The 21141-nt window shown below is 50.3% G+C and overlaps 1 protein-coding gene across 4 annotated transcripts in view; it reads left to right on the top strand.

Moving 5' to 3' along the window:
* The window catches only part of SMARCAL1 (SWI/SNF related, matrix associated, actin dependent regulator of chromatin, subfamily a like 1), a 67703-nt gene that overhangs the window by 21662 nt on the left and 24900 nt on the right, over positions 1-21141 (top strand). For all 4 annotated transcript variants that reach the window (XM_062191410.1, XM_062191420.1, XM_062191431.1 and 1 more), the window contains exons 6-10: positions 36-222; positions 4911-5061; positions 6513-6674; positions 9369-9434; positions 18548-18688. In XM_062191410.1, coding sequence (XP_062047394.1) covers positions 36-222; positions 4911-5061; positions 6513-6674; positions 9369-9434; positions 18548-18688 — 707 coding nt within the window. The remainder of the gene's footprint in view (positions 1-35; positions 223-4910; positions 5062-6512; positions 6675-9368; positions 9435-18547; positions 18689-21141) is intronic.

Below are 21141 nucleotides of genomic sequence, written 5' to 3' on the forward strand. Positions count from 1 at the left end.
GCTCCTGGCTCACCTGCCTCTGCTCTTCCTTCCAGTTGAAAGGGTGCGCTGCCTCCCGCAGGTGCAGCTGGATCCCCTGCCCAAGACCCTCGTCCTGGCTTTCGCCTCCCAGCTGGAGAAGACGTCTCTCCATCCCACACCGGACGTGCCCGAGGCTGACCTTTCTGGAGTGGACTCCAAGCTCGTGTCTACTCTGATGCCCTTTCAGAGAGCGGCAGTCAAGTAGGTTCCTGATCTTCCTCTCTCTCTCTCTGCTTGGGTTTGATCACTCACCAATGACAGGGCTCTGATGCCTCCTCTCATGGCAGCCTCTAGGTGTTCACCAGGTGTGCTGTTGCCAAAGCCTTATAGTAACCTTTGTTTCAGATTCCATGAACTAACCAGACTCTGGGTTGCAGGTGAGCTTCAGGAAAGAGGCAGCTCCCAGCGCATGGTGCAGGAAATACAGACCTCTCTGAAGGGCTCAACAGAACTCTTTCTCTCTCGTCTCTGCCCTCGTCTGAGTTTGCTCTGTTCTCAGCTGGGTGCTGCTCGCAGGTGGTGGCTAGGTTTCCAGCAGCTTCTAGCTTGCATCCCATCAGTTCAGCAGCCCAGCAGAAGCACCCCTTTCCTGATGAGTTTGACACTGCAGTGGCTTAAGTCTGGTGCTGATGTCCAAGCCAGTCCCTGGGGGTTGGGAGCGTGAAGACTTGTTGGTGAGACCCAGTGACAGGCACATCCCTGGAGCAGAGGACAGGGCCAGCCCCACCCGGTTGGTAGGACTGAGAGTAGGAGGTGGTGGCCCTGCAGAAGAAAGCCAGGGTGCTCCTGGAGTCTAAAGGGTAAAGTGTGTGCTGACCCGTCCTCTTCTGCAGCTTCTTAGAGAAGCAAGGCGACCGCTTTGACCTTGCTTTCTCATGGAAACATGGGAGTTCAAGGAGAGGAAAGAGGAGATCTCGAAAGTCCATCCAGAAACACTAAGAGTGACAGCTGTACTGGGCTGTCAGATTGATGGAGCCCTGTTAGCAGTGCTGCGGCCCAGCCTGAAGCCTCAGGTGGCTATTGCAGCCAATGGGATTTTGTTCCCCACGTGCCTTTTGGGCACTGCCTCCCCTTATCTCCCTCCTGTGGCCCTGGCCCTGTCCACCAGCCTTTTCTTTCCTTCCCTTCCATCCTCCATCTCTCCGTTAATGCACTTGCTCTCTCTCTCTCTCTCTTTTTTTTTTTTTGACAGGCAGAGTGGACAGTGAGAGAGAGAGAGACAGAGAGAAAGGTCCTCCTTTGCCGTTGGTTCACCCTCCAATGGCCGCTGCGGCCGGCGCACTGCAGCCAGCATACCGCGCTGATCGGATGACAGGAGCCAGGTGCTTCTCCTGGTCTCCCATGGAGTGCAGGGCCCAAGCACTTGAGCCATCCTCCACTGCACTCCCTGGTCACAGCAGAGAGCTGGCCTGGAAGAGGGGCAACCGGGACAGAATCCAGTGCCCCGACTGGGACTAGAACCCGGTATGCCGGCGCCGCAAGGCGGAGGATTAGTCTATTGAGCCGTGGTGCCGGCCTATTTTTTTTTAAATATATTTGCATATTTATTTATCGAAAGGCAGAGTTATAGAGAGGCAGAGACAGACAGAGAGCGAGAAGGCGGGGGGGAGGTCTTCCATCTGCTGGTTCACTCCCCCAGTAGGTACAATGGCTGGATCTGTGCTGATCCAAAGCCAGGAGCCAGGAGCTTCCTCCTGGTCTCCCATGTGGGTGCAGGGGCCCAAGGACTTGGGCCATCATCCACTGCTTTCCCAGGTCACAGCAGAGAGCTGGATCAGAAGTGGATCAGCTGGGACTTGAACTGGTGCCCATATGGAATGCCGGTACTGCAAGTGGCAGCTTTACCTGCTACACCACAGTACTGGTCCTGGACCTCATTTTGACAGGGCCCAAGGTGGCTATTCCCTTGATCTTTCTAAGGTGAGACAGGGACTGCCCAGCCCCAGCCCTCGGGTAGCCCCTGTTTTCTGTATCCAGGTTCTTTGTGGCTACGGATAGTCACATGTTATTCATGCTGGTCTTGCCAGTTTGCCCCAGTACACCGAGGGGCGATGTGTGAGGCGCAGGCAAGTGGGCACAGGATGTGTTACCAGCAGAAGCAGAGCACGGCCACAGCTTTCACCTCACTTTGGGGCTACTGGTGGTACCTGTACCCCTTCTTTAAGAGTTTCTAATGAAATGCCCATCTCAAGTTTTACCCTCTGAGGAGGTGGCAGTTTGGTATTGGAAGGAATTTTATGTTTTGTTGAACACAATTGAGCACACCGTTAAATTCTTGGAGCAGAGTCTCTTAGAGATGTCAGCTTCCTGTCAGACCCAAGTGGGCCCATTCAGCAGGTGAATGAGTCAGGCATTAGAGAGGTAGCCATGTGCCAGAACTCACTGAGCTGGGGTGGGTGATTCCTGGTTATGAGTGCAGTGTGGTTCCCTTCTGTTCTCCTGGGGATGGCCTGGAGCTGTTGTGTTTCTCTGTTACCAGTTTTTGACCTCTTTGTTCCCTAGTGGGGCTGCCTCAAGGCAGGGGAGAAAGGAAAGAGACAGTCTAGGGGGCCCATGGTGCGTTGAGAATGACCCCAGGGACCAAACCATCCGGAAATGGTGAGTGGGAAAGTGGAGGAGACAGACAAAGCCGCTCCAGGGGTGTGGCTTCTCTGTGGATGCTGTTGCTTGGATGCTGCCTGTCCTGCCTGGTCACCAGTTCTGCCAGTCAGAGGGTGGGATAAAAAGTACATCTCCCCACACTGCCCACCTCATCAGTCTGTGGGTAGGTTGATCCCAGAACTGGTCTAGAAGGTTTCCCAGGGCCTGCGCCCAATTGGAAGGGGTGAGAGAGCACAGCCGGGTGCCTTTCCTCCCCATGGAAGGACCTCACTGGCCATCTCAGAGCTGCAGGAAGGGACACGCCTGTCACCCTAGGGGGCCACTGTGGCAGCTGGGGTGTCAGTGAAGTGCCACAATAGCTTGCCTTTCATCTCCACATCTGGAGATCCACTGCTGGGTTTCCTTCTTTAGCAACAATGTTTCCAGGCAGTGAAAGGCAGAGTCCAGCCTGGAGTTACTGCAGGGAAGGAAGAGAGCTATTCAACAAGCATATTACTGCCAGGTTTCAGAGCAGATTCTCAGTGTTGTCAGAGTTAGATTGAAAGAGGGCTAGCGTTGGGAGCAGGGGACCGCACGTCTAGCACTCGTGGTCCTTCCGGCTTCCCACGGATTCGTCGTGTGGCTCAGCAGGTCGTTTTTACTGTTTGTGTCGATTCTTTCTCTCCTTTGCATGGAATGATAGTTACAATAGAGACACTTGCTTAGTGCTTGCCGTGGTGCCAGGTACTGTCCCAAGTGCCTTGAGCGACTGAGCCTTCCCCAGCAAGTCGCCAGGGTGGGTACAGTTTTTTCCCCTCCCATCTTATTGTTGGCAGAGCCAAGGTGTAGGGGGCTTAAGTGGCGTGCACAAAGGCAGGCAGCTACTAAGCGGTGGAACCGGCATGCCAGCCCCAGCCCATCTGGCTCCAAAACCATGGAATCCACTCTTGTGTAGCAACTATTAGAAGGGGTCATTGCCCGTGAGGACTTTAGGGTCCTGGAGGCTGCTGGCTGGCAAAGAACCCGTGCTGAGGTCAATGCCCACTTCTCCCTTGCCCCCCCCAGACCAATGCGCTTGCTCCCAGGAGGCCCAGTCCGTCCTCCTCACCAGCGTCCTGTCTTGGCGGCTCCCTCCCTCTGCCTTCGCACATGCAGTCAGCCTGCTCTTCAGAAAGCCTGCTGCAGTCGCACCAGCTCTTCTTTCCTGCCTGCCTTTTAGGCAGTTGCTGGCGTGAGGACACTGCCCCGCGGAGCCCCACTGGGGACTGCACGCTCCTCGTGCACCGCTGGGCCTTGCCTGCCTGGGGCCAAGGCTGACTCCTCACGGAGCTTCCTCCTTCGGCTTCCACAAACTCCTCATTCTCTAGGTCTTCACCCTACCTTTTGGGCACCCTTCCACATTTGTCCTAGTTTGACTGTCTTTCACATTAAATATATATATATATATATTTTTAACATATGTATTTAAGAGATGAAAAGAGAGACAGAGACAGAGAGTTCCCATCCTGTGTTTCATTCTCTAAATGTGCACGTCACTGGGGTTAAGCCAGGCTGAAGCCGAGAGCCTAGAACCGAATCCAGTTCTCCCACGTGGGTGGCTGGAACGCAGTGACTTGAGCCATCACCTGCTGCTTCCCAGAGTCTACATCAGCAGGAAGCTGGAGTCAGGGGTTAGAGCCACGTTAGAACCCAGCCACTCCAAAACGGGACACGGTGTCGTAACTAGCATCTTAACTGCTCAGCTGAATGCCCACCCCTGCTTCCTTTTTTGTTTTTCAAGATTTGTTTGTTTACTTGAGAGGCAGAGTTACACAGACAGAGAGAGAAAGAGACAGAGGGAGAGATCTTCCATCCACTGGTTCACTCCCCAAGGGGCTACAATGGCTGGAGCTGAGCTGATGTGAAGCCAGGAGCCAGGAGCTTCATCTGGGTCTCCCACGTGGGTACGGGGACCCAACCACTTAGGTCATCTTCTACTGCTTTCCCAGGCCATTATCAGGGAGCTGGATCAGAGGTGGAGCAGCTGAGACTTGAACCGGCGCCCCTATGGGATGCTGGTGCCGCAGACGGATGCTTAACTGCTATGCAACAGTGCTGGCCTCGTGCTTCCTTTTTTTAATTCGTGTATTCTGCCCCTGGTTGTCTGCTGCTCTCTCCTCCTTGGGGAGCAAGTGTTGCTGTGAGGATGGCCCATGCTGAGTGGTGCAGTTGCTTGCAGCACCCAGTGCTTACCCACTTCTCTGAAGCCGGATTAACTGACGCCCCAGGAAAATGGACCCCGCTGTTGACCTTCCCTCGTGTGCTTTCAGTTTTGCCATAGCCAAGAGAGGCCGCCTGCTGCTTGCCGACGACATGGGCCTGGGGAAGACCATCCAAGCCATCTGCATCGCCGCCTTTTACCGGAAGGAGTGGCCACTGCTGGTGGTGGTACCGTCCTCCGTGCGCTTCACCTGGGAGCAGGTGAATTCTCTCTGTCTTGGGAATCTTACCGAGGGTTACCCTCGGTGTTAAAGTAATAAATAAATAAATAAAAGTCTGCTTTTAGGGAGGAGAGCCAAGGAGTGACTGTCTTAGAGACTCAGGTCCTTCTGTCACCTGATCCCTGCAGCGCCCCTGCTGGCCTGCTGCCCGTACCCCCTCCAGCTGCACCGCAGTTTATTCTCAAGGTTTTTTTTTTTACCTCCTTTATTTCCCCTGAATCCCATCGTAGTCAGGTGCAGTGACCCCACAGACAGATGACCAGACCGACTCCCATGTGGCTTCACGTGTCCTGCGGGTGAGGTCCCCTTGGCTGATGTCTTGGCCCAGGGTTTGCTGTGGGTCAGCGTTCACTGGCTGCCGGATGCCTTTGGAGGGGAAGAGCCTGACAAGAGCACTGAATTATTGCTCACCCTGGAGCTATTCCTACTGTAAATCCAGGAGTCAGAGTGGTTCTGTGACATGAATCGAAATCCCCCCAAGCTCACTCAGCTTAGGAAGACCTTGCTCACTGGCTGGGGCCATTCCAAGCTTTGTATGGCTGCCGTCGGCCTGTGGCTCCCTCAAAGTCTCCCTAAGCCGCCATGGAGAGGAGGCAGCCCTACCTGCTGCTGCTGAGCCTCCTGCCCAGACGTGCTACTCTGACCGAAGATAGACCAAACAGCTTCACGAGTGTGCATCAGAACAGTGCCTTGTTCTCTTCCTGACCTTGTAATCAGAGTTCTGCCAGAAACGGTGGAAGGCAGGCCCTCAGTATGTACGTGGTGTGTGTTAGATTCCCTCTGCACCTTCACAGATTCTGCGGGAGAGTTAGATAGGCACATGGTTACGAGCGGGCCTGGGACTACGCAAAGGCCAGCACCCCTGGTATCAGAGCAGTGTCAGCCAGGCAAGGCGGGGAGCAGCTGGCTGCCCAGGTGCTGACATGGCACCTGGAAGACTTCTGCTGGCTCCGGGTCCTGGGTTTGGCTAAAGAGGGTCAGATTGCTGGGGGGAGCAGGTGGCGAGGTAGAAAACATTGATGTAAACATTTCCAGTGTCATCAGGGAACACTCAGTTTGCCTTCAGCCCTTTATAGATTTCTTTCTGCTAAGTCGTTTAGAAAATTCTTCTTGCGAAGAGTTGTGTTCTTTTACTGCAGAAACCTGCTGTGTAGTCACAGACCACTTGGATGAAACCCACAGCTGCCGATGGGGAGGGGGCGTGTACCATCAGTGGCCAGCGAAAGAGTGGGTGATGGGGGAAGAGCGCCTGTGTGTGGGACAAGGGTTGTGGCAGACACAGGCGGACATGCACGAAAGGAACGGGGTTCATTTTTCAGGGAAGGCTGAAGTTGGCCCACTGTGCAAGTGTCACTACGTGGGCTGCGGCTGCAGCCGGCAGCTGCAGTGCCAGACCCTCATGTGGGTTTTGTTCTCTCCTGTCACCCCCAGGCCTTCCTGCGGTGGCTGCCATCTCTGAGCCCAGACCGCGTCAACGTCGTGGTGACCGGGAAGGACTGTCTGACAGCTGGCTTGGTCAACATTGTCAGTTTTGACCTTCTCAGCAGGTTGGAAAAACAGCTAAAAACCACCTCTTTTAAAGTTGTCATCATTGTAAGTGGCTTGGCAAGGGTTTTCTGTTTGTTTGTTCTTATTTTATTTATTGGAGAAGGTGGGGGGGGGGGGGAGAGAAAGAGATCCCATCCACTGATTGACTTCACATATCCCCAAATGCTCACAACAGCTAGAGCTGGGCCAGGCTGTAGCCGGGAGCTGGGAATCAGTCTTGTCTCCCGCATGCATGGCCGGGACCCGACCCCTTGTGCCCTCACTGATGCTTCCTGGAGTTTTCATTAGCAGGAGGCTGCAGTCAGGAGCCAGGACTGGGAATTAAGATGCTGGGACAAAGGCATCTTAGCCGGTGTCTCAGCCAGCAGGCCAATGCCTGTCCCTTGGCAAAGTAATTTATCTCTGGAAACTTTCTGCTTAAAAGTACTAAGAATTCTGATGTCTCACCGAGCCTCAGTCAGTGTCTAGGAGAGTAGAAATCACTGTGTTTATTTTGTGGGGATCTAGTGTTTCTTCCTCTCACATCAGGGTTCTCAGCCCACCTGATGTTAGCATATCCCAGACAGCTTTTTCCAAAACATGATGGATCGGCATGGGCTGGGGCTTTCTAGCCCATCTCTTCCACTGTGTGAGGGCCTGGGTGGAGCCTGCACATGAACTCCAGGCCGCCTAAGGCTCCAGGGACCTACTGGAGACAGCAAGGAGCAGCTCAGACCCACAGCTCAAGTGGTTAATTGATGTCTTCCAGCCACTGTGGAGTCACAGCATCTCTCCCCCTGGGGAAAAAAAAAAAAGTATGTTTTGCACTAGTATTTTTTATTTAACAAAAGTCTCGCAGATTTGACAGCACACCTGTCAGTTACTGGCTTTCCTTCTTTTAACTGCTCACACGCTTCATAAGGAAAGCACAGGCGGCCTTGGTACCCGGCCAGCTCTGCCAGCACTGAGGGTGTCGACGCAGCTCACAGATGAAAGTACTGCGGCAGGAGGAGACACAGTTGCTGCCCTCAGGGGGTCTGGTGTTATGTTTTGGACCTAAGAACAACACTGTGTTCTTAGCATAAGAAAATATAAATGTGGACATTTTTTTTCAAAGCTAAAACATCTCTCTGAGTCTTAGGGGGAGTCATTTCTGGTTTGGCACAAATTCAAGTGTGGCTTTTTAAAAATGTCAGCCGGCATGTGAAATGAAAAACAGTAGAGGACGTGTTCCAGGATGACGGCAGCGGCTCCAGGGTGTGTGGGCAGAACAATACCCTCCTCTCTGGTGTGTTCCCTTCCACTGGGGCCTTCATGTATGACCGCAGATCCTCCCACCCCCAGCCCCGGAGCAGGTATCCTGCGTCCTTGTGAGGCATCCGCTCCACAGCTGGCGAGCCTGACTGTGAGAGAGGCTACAGGCAGGAGCCAGCAAGCTCGAGAGGAAAGCCGAGTTGCACCTGGCTTCAGCATGCTTGCCGTTCTGGCTGTGGCCCATCACCTGCCCTGCCGTCGGAGTCTGGGCTAGCTGCTTACCACCAGGGCTGAGGAAGAGCCCAGTCCTCTCTGGAGGAATGAAGTGGCCGCTCTGAGATGTCCCAACTCTTAGAGAAGCTTCAGGTTCCGGCTGTTCCTGCAGCCCGTCCCAGTCGTGCCACGCTTTTCACCCTTCCACGTCCTTTGTATTTGCTGTGGTATCTATCCATAAACACTTTTCTCACAGCTGCCATGAGGGCTTGTCGTGAAGCTGGAGGACAGATCTTAACACTGCAGGATTCTGGGGCTGGAAACCGCCCTGATGTTTAGGGTCATCATCTCACGTTCGCTCCCCGTCGTGCTTTTGAGGCCCCTTTTATTCCCTGTAGCTGACATGGAACAGGGACTTCTGGTTCACCTTCAGGGACGGAGCCGGGCCCTGTCTGGTAGCTGCAGTCATGCGTCATATGAAGCTGTTGAGTGCTGTGTGACAGGACATGCAAGTGCTTTACATGTGTTAGCCCATTGAAGACATAACAACAACCTCATGCTCTGGAAACTGTTACACCATTTTGCAGATGGAAAAACTGGCACCATAGGGAGGCGAAATAGTTGCTCAGAGTCATTCACCAAGTAATCTGTGTACCAAACCATAAACTTGTCCCCAACGACTAATAATGTGTTAGATGTCTATTTGGGTTTAGCAGCTGTGGCGAGCTCCATGTTTGCTCACGCACAGAATGCAGCTCTGTAAGCAATCAACCTCTGTGCTCCGAACATCACAGGCAGTCCCTTGAGGACCGGAGTCCTGTCATTGTCCTCCCAAGTCTGAGTTCCCACAGTGCTCTGTCCACACCCGCCTCAGTGCCAGTGCTTATGTCTGATCAGCTGTTGGCGTGTCTGACATCCTTATTGCACTGCATGCCCCCGGGAAGTGGCCAGGCCCCCCAGATCCTCACACAGAACAGGACGCTCGGTGGGTCTTCAGCACTCCACTCTCATGCCCCTCACAAGGCAGTGGGCAGGGTGAAGAACAACCAGTCCTACTTCCTGGGTGGGAGAGTGTCCCCGAGAGCTGAAGCGACTGACCCATGTGGTAGAGAAGCTGCCCTCCAGTACCCTGGGTCCTTCCCCAGCCCACAGCTCTGTGCCCTGGATGACAACGTCCCCAGGGAGGCATCCAGCACTCAGCAAATGCCAGGCCAGCATCAGGCATGAAGTGTGCCCACGCTCTGTCCACTCAGGAACGCACCTGGTTTAACTACGTTGCTGTTTGCTTTCCAGGATGAATCCCACTTCCTCAAGAATAGCAAGACAGCCCGCTGCCGAGCCGCTATGCCGCTCCTGAAGGTGGGTACTGCTGGGAAGAGAGGGAGCCTGAATTTGGACCAGCTGCAAGATCTGCTGTATTTGCTCGGGTTTGCCGGGGGGTCCTGGAGAGCAAGGCTGCAGTCCGTGCCTGGGGTCTGAGACAGGACTCAGTATCAACTCAGGGCATCTGGTTCATTTTCCTCCTGATACCCTGCTAAGGAGCCAGCAGTCAGTGCTGTCATCCCTGTCTCAAGTTGAAGACCTACTGAGGGTCACAGGTCGGGCTGGACTCCAGGATCCTCTAAGGAGAGTCTCCAGCAACTCAGGAGAAACTGCCGGTCTCTAAGTCACTTGTAGTGGCAAAACCATCGAGGCCCTGGGAGCCCAGGGGATGAGTTACACAAATTAAGAACCAGGCTGGAGCTGGTGTCTCGTCAGGAAGTACTGGCCACACTGAGACTTGTCTCAGAAGCCGAGACCCTTCTCCATGCTACCCTAAGCCTGTTGGGTTAACGGGAGGACCAGCTCTCTACATTCCTTTCGGTGATGGTGTGATGGTGTGAGCACTGGCCTCAGGGCAGGTGGGCCTGGGTATGTGGTGTAGGTTCAAGTCTTTTTGCGTGTCATCTGACGTGCAATATAGGCTGCACGTGTCTTCTGTGTCTGTTTTGTGTTCCCGAGCCCTACCCCTGACAGGGGGCCGGCCCCCAGCTTTTCTTCTGTGTTTGTAGAGTGAGTTTTTCCTTATATTGGGAGAAGGGGAAGTATAATTAGAAAAGTTCCTGTTCCTCCCATGCCAAGTTAGACATCTCCCACAGATGACTTTGGAGAAATCCTCTTTGTTCTGTGTGGGCTGAGCAGAATGTAGGTCCACCCTCTACTCTGTTAAGACAGCATTTGTGTTGCACCACAAGCTTTGGGAGGCAGCATTGTGGAACAGTGGTAAAGCTGCCCCCTGGGACATTGCATCCCATATCAGAGTGCCTGGGGTCCAGTCCTGCCTCCACTTTCTACCCAGCTTCCTGCTAATGTGCACCCGAGAGGCAGCAAGTGATGGTCCAAACACTTGGGTTCCTGCCACTCATGTGGGAGACCTGGCTGGAGTTCCTAGCTCCCGGCTTCTGCCTGGTCTAGCCCTGCCTATTGTGGGTATTTGGGGAGTAAACCAGCAAGTGGGAGATATTGCTCCCTCTCTCACTCTGCCTTTCAAGTAAATAAATAAAATCTTTGAAAAAAAAAAAGAAAGAAAAAATACAGCTCTTATTTAAAAGTTTAATTTTTACCCAAGCTTGGGAAACCAAATATGCTAAATGTTAGTGAAACTTAGTATTTGAAAATTATCTTAATTCTACTGACCACCTGCAAAACACATTTAGCTGCCTACTATTTCAAGCTTTAGGTTTTTTAGGGCTAGCAGGTAATATATCTCTTCTGAGACAGGTTTATGTCATAGGCTCCAAATCTGAAAGTAAAAGTCCTTAACTTAAAAGCTTGATCCTATGCTCATATTACTTATAAATATTTATATATCACGGGCCATTTGGGGACCCACTAAAAGGAACTCATTTTCCTAGGGTGGTGACCCCTTCTTTTGGGAGACTTTAATGTGTTTTCCTTAGAAAAATATTCTTAGGCCTTTGTACTATGGACCCAATATTAGAGCCATAACTAAAATTAAATCTAGACCCCTGATTGTTTAGACAAAAGGAATCGCTCAATAGATAGATTGTATCATTAACATTAGAATATGAAAGCTTCGAAGCAGCGTCAGTGTCAGTGCAGCGGCTGCCAGGCCAGGCCGGCTGCTGCTACATGTCGGTGCCTGAGCTCTGTGCCTCTGAGCCTTTGGGAACAGCAGGTTCCTCTTTAATGCCTTGGACGTATTTCAGAGTGACACATTTAAAAAAAATCTTTATACTTCTAACTAGTACGCTGTAGTCTGCGGTTGCTACAGAATCTGGATGGATTACTCTTTTAAAATAGGACCCAGAAGCCCGGCTTGTTCTTCCTGCAGGTGGCCTGAGTCCACTCTCTTCTGTCCCACTGACTTCATGGAATGCTGGACTATGGCAGGGTTGGGATGCGGGAGTAGGATAGGGCGTTTTATGCTACTCTGTTAAGTAAACGTTTCGTCTCTCTGCTGTTTTCACCTAGATTGCAACCTTAGAGGTATTGACATTTTAGGTTGGACAATTCTTTGCAGTGGGGAGCTGTCCTGTGCACTGTAGGGTGTTTCTTAGCATCCTTGGCTTCTTCCCACTAGATGCCAGTAGTACCTCCCAGTTGTGATAACCGAAATTGTCTCCAGATGTCGCCAAATGGCCCCTGGAGGGGACAGATTACTGCCTGCCCATCTCGTACTCCTCCACCCATGTTGAGAAGCGCTGATCTAAATACGGGTACACTGGGGAAATTAATCTGAATGTTTTTGGAATAAGAGGCTAATTGGGAGGAAGTAAAGTATGTCTTTGAAAAGCCACATAAGGGCCTAATTTAATACCACTTGATTGTTCCTCTAATGTGTACATCTCTTAGAACTATGTTCTGATAATTAATATCAGAAGATATTTTCAGCAATATGCTTAATGAGGTAATTAGACTTTATGGTACAATCTGTGCGATAGCAGGGCCTGATCCTGCAGCAGTTGGCATTTAAAGGACGTGTTGTTAGGTTATAAGAAACTGGTGCCATTATCTTCTGGGAAATGTGACATCTTTCTTCCCCAACACACGGCTTGCCTAGGCTACTAATACCAAGTAAGGTGTTTGTATTTTTACATGCAGATGTGTGAAAGCAGGCAAGACTGGAAGTTGTAAGAAGCAGGGTTAAAATCACCTTTGGTCCGTGCATTGTGGTGCAGTGGGTTAAGTCCTATATCAGACTGCCTGGGATCGAGTCCTGCCTTCACATCTAGTCTCTGCTGACGTGCACCAGGGAAGCAGCAGGTGATGGCTCAGGTACTTAGGTCCCTCCCACCCATATGGGAGACCCTGATGGAGTTCCCAGCTCCCAGCTTTGGCTTGGTCCAGCCACAGCTGTTTTGTGCATTTGGGAAGTGAACCAGCAGATGGAAGTACTTGTGTTCTCTCTCTCTCGCTCTCTTGCTGTCTCTCTTTCTGCCTTTCTAGTAAATTAAAATAAATGACTTTGAAGATAGCATCCTGTTGCATAAATGTATTAAAGTCCATATTTTCCATTTCCTGTTGGTAGATGGTAACCTGGCCTCAACTGATACCTCCCACACAGCAGTGACCATCTTTTTATGCAACAGGGAAGTGGGGAGCAGAAACCTCATCCCCCTACATCTGAGAGATGGCTCTTGGCCTCTTCCAGGGCAGAGGGGGGAGAGAGTTGTCAACCTGTGTATTCCATTTTCTTCCCTGGTATAATGACGCTGTGGGACAAGAGCTCTGGGGTCCGGTAGTTCTGGATTAGTTCCCTATTTTCATTATGGAGTCAAACGTGAAAAGAAATTACTGGCATTTAAAACACACAGTAAAATAGTCTATCTTTTCCAGATTAAAAAAAAAATCCACCTGAGTATTTAATTTTAGTCTATGTACTGTGTTAATTATGCCTATCCACAAGTGTTTTGCATGCGTTAAAGTTGAGAGTGGCATTAGTTTAATCAACTATAATTAAACCATTTGAGGTATTCTCAAAACATTTTGATATTTGCAAAAAAGATTTATTTATTTATTTTTTATTTGAAAGGTAGTGCAGCAGAAAGGAGATGCATTCACCGGTTCACTCCCCCAAAAGGCTGCAACAGCAGAACTGGGCCAGGCTGAAGCCAGGAGCCTGGATGTCCATCTGGGACTCCCACGTAGGACAGGAGACCAAGCACTTGGGCCATCTTCCACTGCCTTCCCAGGCTCATTGACAGGAAGCTGGATCAGGAGCAGAGTGGCCAGGTCTCAAATCGGCACTGTGATATGAGGTGCTGGCATCATGAGCAGTGGTTTAACTTGCTGCACAAGGCTGGCCCTAAATTTTTATATTTTGAACCTGCGCACCTGTAGTCTCACTCTTCTTTCTGTCTGTTCTTTTTTTCTTTTTTTTTTTTTTTTTTTTGACAGGCAGAGTGGACAGTGAGAGACAGAGAGAAAGGTCTTCCATTTTGCTGTTGGTTCACCCTCCAATGGCCGCCGCGGTAGGCGTGCTGCGGCCGGCGCACCGCGCCGATCCTATGGCAGGAGCCAGGTGCTTCTCCTGGTCTCCCATGGGGTGCAGGGCCCAAGCACTTGGGCCATCCTCCACTGCACTCCCTGGCCACAGCAGAGAGCTGGCCTGGAAGAGGGGCAACCGGGACAGGATCAGTGCCCCGACCGGGACTAGAACCCGGTGTGCCGGCGCCGCAAGGCGGAGGATTAGCCTAGTGAGCCGCGGCGCCAGCCTCTCTGTCTGTTCTTATACAAGAATTCCCCGTGTATGTGCCATCTGAATTGTATTGACATCAGAGCAATGATCCCCTCCTTGAAAGCATTGTGGTTATCCTGCAGAAAAACTTAGTTAAGTCAGCACCTTTCAGACTTTTGACTAGAACTTTCTCTCTTTTTGGAACACAAGCTAGAACGTAGAAGGAATTGTTTCTATGAAATACACTGACCTAATGAGAGACTCAGAAAGGCCATTTCTCAAGTATCACTGAATGGCCTCTAGTCAACAGTGCTCATAATTGTGCCATTTGTCTTGGTCTGTCTTGTTTGTCATGGGGAGCGCTATTCAAGAATAGAATGAACAATATAACTTCGGTGTTCTTCCCAGACTCCAGTCACTGCATCTTTCCTCTTGTTCCTGTCTCTAGATTTAACTACTACTATTGCTTCTCTTGTTGCTCCTTGGGTAGTGTCTGTGATGCAGCAGTTGTTCCTTTTTTAATTTATTTTTTAAGGAATACAAATTTCATAAGTACAACTTTAGAAATATAGTTACTCTTCCCACCATACCCACCCTCCCACCCATGCTCCCACCCCTCCCCTCCTCCCTCTCCCCTTCCCAGTCCCATTCTCCATTAAGATTCATTTTCAATTAACTTTGTACACAGAAAACCAACTCTATACTAAGTAAAGATTTCAACAATTTGCACACACATGCACACACACACAAAATTGTTTTGAGAACTAGCTTTACAGTTAACTTTCATAATACAACTCATTGAGGACAGAGGTCCTGCATGGGGAGTTAATGCACAGTGACTCTTGTTGTTAATTTAACAGTTAACACTGTTAGGTATGATACCAGTGGCCACCTGAGGTCCTTGACATGAGCTGCCTAGGCTATGGAAGCCTTTTGAATCCACAAACTCTGTCAGTATTTAGACAGGGACATAAGCAAAGTGGAAGTTCTCTCCTCCCTTTGGAGAAAGGTAAAACCTTCTTTGATGGCCACTTCTTTCCACTGGGGTCTCCCTTACAGAGGTCCTTCATGTAGGACATTTTTTGTTACAGTGTCTTGGCTTTCCATGCCCCTGAAAGCAGCATTTGTTCTTTTTTTTTTTTTTTTTTTTTTTTTTTTTTTTTTTTTTTTTTTTTTTTTGACAGGCAGAGTTAGACAGTGAGAGAGAGACAGAGACAGAGAGAAAGGTCTTCCTTCCGTTGGTTCACTCCCCTAATGGCTGCCATGGCCAGCGCTGCGTTGATCCAAAGCCAGGAGCCAGGTACTTCCTCCCGGTCTCCCATGTAGGTGCAGGGCCCAAGCACCTGGGCCATCCTCCACTGCACTCCCAGGCCACAGCAGAGAACTGGACTGGAAGAGGAGCAACCGGGACAGAATCCGGCGCCCCAACCGGGACTAGAACCTGGGGTGCCGGTGCCACAGGTGGAGGATTAGCCAAGTGAGCCATGGCGCTGGCCCTTTTTTGTTTTTTTAAGAGATGTATTTATTTATTTGAAAGTCAGAGTTACACACAGAGAGAAGGAGAGGCAGAGGGAGAGAGAGAGAGAGCTCTTCCATCCACTGGTTCACTCTCCAATTGGCTGCAGTGGCTGAAACTGTGCCAGTGCGAAGCCAGGAGCCAGGAGCTTCCTCCTGGTCTCCCACATGGGTGCAGGGGCCCATAGACTTGGGCCATCCTCCACTGCTTTTCCAGGCCATAGCAGAGAGCTGGATCATAAGTGGAGCAGCCAGGACTCAAACCGGTGCCCATATGGGATGCTGGCACTGCAGGCAGCAGCTCCACCCGCTACGCCATAGCGCCAGTCCCAGCATTTGTTCTTGATCTGCGGACTTTTGGCCATGTACCTCCAAATGATGCTTGCCATTCTCCTTGTTTTTCAAGATTCTATGATGGCTTCTGAACAAATTGAAACAGAGCCTCAGTGTCGCTGCCAGGTCATGGCTAACGAGTGCTGGGACACTTGGGTGGTGTGGACTTGGCCTTGTTGCTGATGTCACCTGCCTTCTCCATGTCCTGCCTAAATTGAATATATTACATAAAATCTATTTAAAGTGCCTTTGGGAATAACACTGGGTATAAGATCTGAGCTTTTTGGAACATGATCTTTTTCCTAGTCTGGAGGTCTTGGTCAAGTATGCCCAATTAGAATAGTTCTGTAATGCTCAGTTGGGGGAAAAATAATGATGACAGTGGAAACTGATGGAAAAAGTTCTGGACTGCTTCTTGTATGACCTTAAAACAACTCCAGCTATTTTCTATAGCAGAGCCTTCTCTTGGCCCATTTCTTAAAATCCGTGTGTAGTTTATCTCCTTGGATTACTACCTTGGAGTCTCCTTGACAGATGACATATAGCAGCTTGTCCTGCGGTGGGCCTGCTCTGCAGGGCTTTCCCACCTCCAGCCCGTGAGGAGACAGCTCCCAGCCGTGTCGGCTCCTGTGAGGCACATTCTCGGGGACACCGAGTAAAAGTCATTTCCCCACATTGTCCCCTTGTAGCTTTCTTTCCTTAGCCAGAGGAGTTAACTGTAAAGTGCGTTCTGTTTAGAGTTGATTTGTGCAGTTGTGTGCATTTGTATTTTCCTGGACTGGAAGTTCTCAGAGGTGGAGACAAAGAATCCTGTGAAGCCTTTGCAGCTGGGCACGGATTAGAGGCCACGTAGCTGACAGTGGTGACAATTCAGACATGTGGGGGCTGAGCAGGGAGCAGTCTAAATTATTTTTCATAACTAAATTATTATTTCATAACTGAGGAGGCACCATCCTGGTTTCTTCTCAGTGCTAGCGTTTTTGGTAGTGTTTTCTCTACTTTTTAATGCCCACAGAGGTCCATTTACAGTGTCCTGTCACTGTCTACCCTGGGAAGGTTATGGGAGAACCAACTTGGTGTTAACTACATCCTCTAAATGTCTGGCAGAAGACCGTCAGTTGAATTCCATCCCCTGATGTGCAGGCTGTTTTTGCCCAGGCTCCATTCCCAGGCAAGCACAGCGATGTGGGGAACAGGTTTGGGATGACGGGCAGATTTTCTCTTATTGATAAAACTTTTCATTTTGCCCATTTCATTGAAATAGTCTTAAGTCAATGCAGAAGATGCTACAGACATCATTCAAGAAGCTCATTGTTATTTTAATGAGTCTGCATTAAACCATGCAGGAAATTAGAAGGCCTGGGTAATTGAAGTGTGGAAAATTACAGCTGGAGAAATTCACAGCTCTCCCATCATAACAGAATTAGGTATCAGGGGTTGTTGAGAGGGCAGAAGCGCTGTACGTTGTATATTCATAAAGAATCATTTTTCTTCCCTCTGTTCCCCATTTATTTATTTATTTTTATGAGACAGTGTATCCATTTGAAAGCCTAATTTCCTCTCCTAGGTGATTTACTTCATACGATTTCTTCTACTATTGTCATTAAGTCAAGGTTACAGTGGTTAATAAGCTCTTTCTAGACACCCAAGCTCCATGGTAGGAGACCTTCTCAGAGCTGATGAGGATTTTATCTCTAGTATTTTGTGATGATTTCTTGTTCCAATGTAGCAGGTCTTTCTCCTTGTGAGTTTTCATGCTCTGTTCTGTCATCTGTAAGAGGCGCGATGTTTGGGTCTGAACCTCTTTGGGTCAGGTTGGTGACAGGGTCGTGAAGAACCTGAAGTTCATCATCATTGGAACTGACCATTTACCTCCGTCTTCCTCACTGCTGAGCAGGCTGCTACAGGCCTGGACTGAGCTTAAGGTGAATGAAGCCACGTCCCACTGCTCTGGCTCCTGGCTTCGGATTGGTACAGTGCTGGCCATAGCGGCCGTTTGGGGAGTGAACCAACGGAAGGAAGACCTTTCTCTTGTCTCTCTCTCTCACTGTCTATGATTCTACCTGTCAAATTAAAAAAAAAAAGTCCTTATCAGCTGCAAAATGAGCTGGTGTCGGGATTCTCTCGGATCAAGGCCATGTGAAGTTGAGTCGAAGAAGGATTTATTTTTCCTTTGAAGAAAATCAAATGTGGTTTATACACAGGCAGTCCTGGCCCCTTCATCCTGGGTGTGTGAATGGGCTGCTCCTACATGTCACTGTCTACTAGTGAGTTTAACGGGGATGTCGGAAATCCGTTCTGCAGGAAGTTCACACCTGTTGCTTTCTCCCTCCCACTTCCTGTTCCAATCCGTGTTCTTTGAGTTTACTTCATCTCCCCTGAATTATTTTCAGCTTACAGTGAACATTTATTGATTACTTATCTTATTCCAGGATGCAAGTGCTACAGAGAGGAAATCAAAGGTGAACACAGCCCAGTCCTTGATCCCCCTGATTTTGTGGGGGAACCAGAAAAGATAGAATTTAATGGCACATCTTATGTGTTAGGGTTGAGACTGGCACAGGGTGCTATGAAGGCAGTTGGGAAGGACTTGAAGAAAAGGAGATGGCTTTTAACCACCTGCGTCGGCAGCACCAAACCACTAGGTTCTTGCCACAGGCAAGGTTTTTTCTCTGATCTGTGTGTGGAGAGCCACAGAGAGCTCTGGAGTGAGGCTGGCCTCCAGCGTCTTGGGAATTTGGGTCTGCCTTTGGTTCTAACATGGTTAAATTTGAGAAATGCCAGCAATGAGAATGTCCAAGCAAGTGCAAGGTGGTCAGTGGCCTGGATTCCAGGGGATTTTGCTCTTCCTGGGGGCATCCAGCTCCTCCCGCATGGGGACATTCTGAGTTTGCCCCTGTGTTCCTCCCAGTGTTCAGAGCACCTGTGGCTATTTATCTTCTAGGTGGCCAAGAGGGTGATCCTGCTGTCGGGCACACCAGCCATGTCCCGGCCTGCGGAGCTCTACACGCAGATAATTGCAGTCAAGCCGACCTTCTTCCCTCAGTTTCATGCCTTTGGACTTCGCTATTGTGATGCCAAGCGGGTATTTATTCTCTTTTCCTTCCCTCGCCCACCCATCCCTCCCTCTGGTTTTGACACTGCTCTCTCTGCTGCTGCTCTGGCCATGGTGTTATCAGAAGGATACTGGCTGGAGAAATGGGCCAAGATCAGTTCTGGTTTTGCCCCCAGCTCTCAAGGGTAAGAGGAAATTGACACACCCTCCTCCCCAACCTCCTCACAGTCCCACCTCAGTTTGCAGTGATTCCAGGAAAGAGACTGGTGGCTAATGCTGGGTGTGTTTAGCTCCCTGAGCTGGCGCTCCCTCCCAAGGTCCCAGCTCCAGAAGCAAAGTCCAGCTGCCATCCCGCGAGAAGGGCTCTGGGGCAAGCCAGGGGTGCAGCTGAGCCCTTGGTGGAGGGGGACCGTAGATGCAGTGAGTGAGGTTTGCTTGGCAAGGGAGGAATCTGAAGAGGAAGAAACTGTCTCTGTGCAGGCAAAGAGAAAGCAGAGGCTTGGGGAGCGAGATCTGGGTGGCCCCATTGTGTTGCCTTCAGGGAGCCCCTGCTCACAAGCACCGATCCCAGAGCTGGGCGTGCCCATGGGTTGTCGGTGTGCACATGGTGCCTTCAACCTACACAGCCTGGCTTCTGGGCAAGTTCATGATGTCACCAAGATTGTCTGCCTTATTGTTTAAGTACTTTTTTAAAAGAAAGAAAACACTTTTCAAGTACTTTAAAATTATCCACTAACATTCAAACACAGTACTTACAAATCGCAGTGCTTAGCAAAGTTAATTGCAAATCATTTTTAGCTGGAGTTTGAGGCACGGGCAGGTTCTCAATTGTTAAATGTATTTGAAAGCCATACAGTTCTGAAATCAGATAGGAAATTCTCTTTCCCATGGATCAATGTAGATCAGATTGATCGAATGTCATTGTCATTGTCATGGTGCGTCAGAGCTCTTCAGGTGGGGTTTGTACCTCTCTCCTATTTGCAAGTGATCCACTTCAGGAAAAGGAGCGTCTTATCCTTGGTGCCTGGGACCTCAGCCAGTGAGGGAAGGGGCTGAAGGCTGAATTCACTGCCTTTACTGCTCCCCATATTGAGTTTTCAGTCCCCAGCCGCCGTCTCCCCCCGAGTAGTCTCTGACCCAGAAACCAGGGCACCATCTTGAATTCTTTGCCTTCCTTCTTACTGCCCCCAACCAACACTTACCTCCAAAAACAGATGCAAACCATGCCCCCTCAGCTTCATAGCCTTCCTCCCACCCAGCCCAGTGACCAGTGCATGATACATTTTTAATCAAAGCTTCTTGAATTGCTGTCATTCTTTTTTTTTTTAACTTTTATTTAATGAATATAAATTTCCAAAGTACAGCTTATGGATTACAATGGCTTCCCCCTCCCATAACTTCCCTCCCACCCGCAACCCACAACCCTCCCCTTTCCCGCTCCCTCTCCCCTTCCATTCACATCAAGATTCATTTTCAATTCCCTTTACATACAGAAGATCAGTTTAGTATATATTAAGTAAAGATTTCAACAGTTTGCCCCCACATAGAATTGCTGTCATTCTGACATCCAGTTTAAAACCTTTGGTATGACAGATTTTAACATACAAGGCTAAGAGGTGACAATTCTAGACCATTAGGGGCATGATATCCAAATTAATTATCATGTCTACTTGTCCCAGTATGGTTTTTATATAATGCAGCCCATAAGTCGGGGCTGCTTTTTAACAGAATTTTTGCCAGTCCCATGCATTGAGAGAGGCTGCTGAAGAAGGCACCCCTCGCTGAGCTCATTCACAGCCCAGCCCCACGGCTGGCTGAGAGCACTGTGGAGACCATCCAGTCGGTTTCAGGGACTTGTCAGAAAGACACAGCACTGGGGCATCCTCTGTCTCCACCTCTGACCATCTCCTTCTACTGTCAATTCAGCAAAGGCCTGGAGGACGCCGTCCCTGTCCCCAGGAGTGTCAGGCCCTCCCGCCATCCAGAATGAGCAGGCCCAGCCCTGCTCTCGAGGGTGAGGCAGGAGGAGACGAGCTGCTGGGAGTGCACAGCAGCAGATGTGCTGGGCCCCTGGGCTTCTGCAAGGCCCTGAAAACCAGGCCTGTGTCCAGTGAGACACGGGTGGGGAAGGACAGGGCTTTTACTTGCCCCAGGCGGCATGTTCTCCGGATGTGTGGCAGGGAACCTGCCTCTGAGCTCGCCACCTCCCATCAGCTGCTCAGTGAGGCCGCTGTGTTTGCGAAGGATGCCCAGGCCTTGCCACAGGGGGTTATCAGCCGATCTCAGCCGCCATCACCACCAGCAGCAACACTGCAGTTGCGTTTGTCACATCGCACCTGTCTGTGCTGGTGTGGTCCACACTGAGGGACGGGTCTGTGAAATCCCCTGTAAATCTTATCAGATCAAGATGCTGCTGGCATTATTTATCACGCTGTGCAGTGCACTCTGTATATGCCCTAGGGAAGATTCACTCCTGTATCCGG

Source organism: Lepus europaeus, chromosome 1, assembly GCF_033115175.1.
Source record: "Lepus europaeus isolate LE1 chromosome 1, mLepTim1.pri, whole genome shotgun sequence".
Classification (NCBI taxonomy): Eukaryota; Metazoa; Chordata; class Mammalia; order Lagomorpha; family Leporidae; genus Lepus; species Lepus europaeus.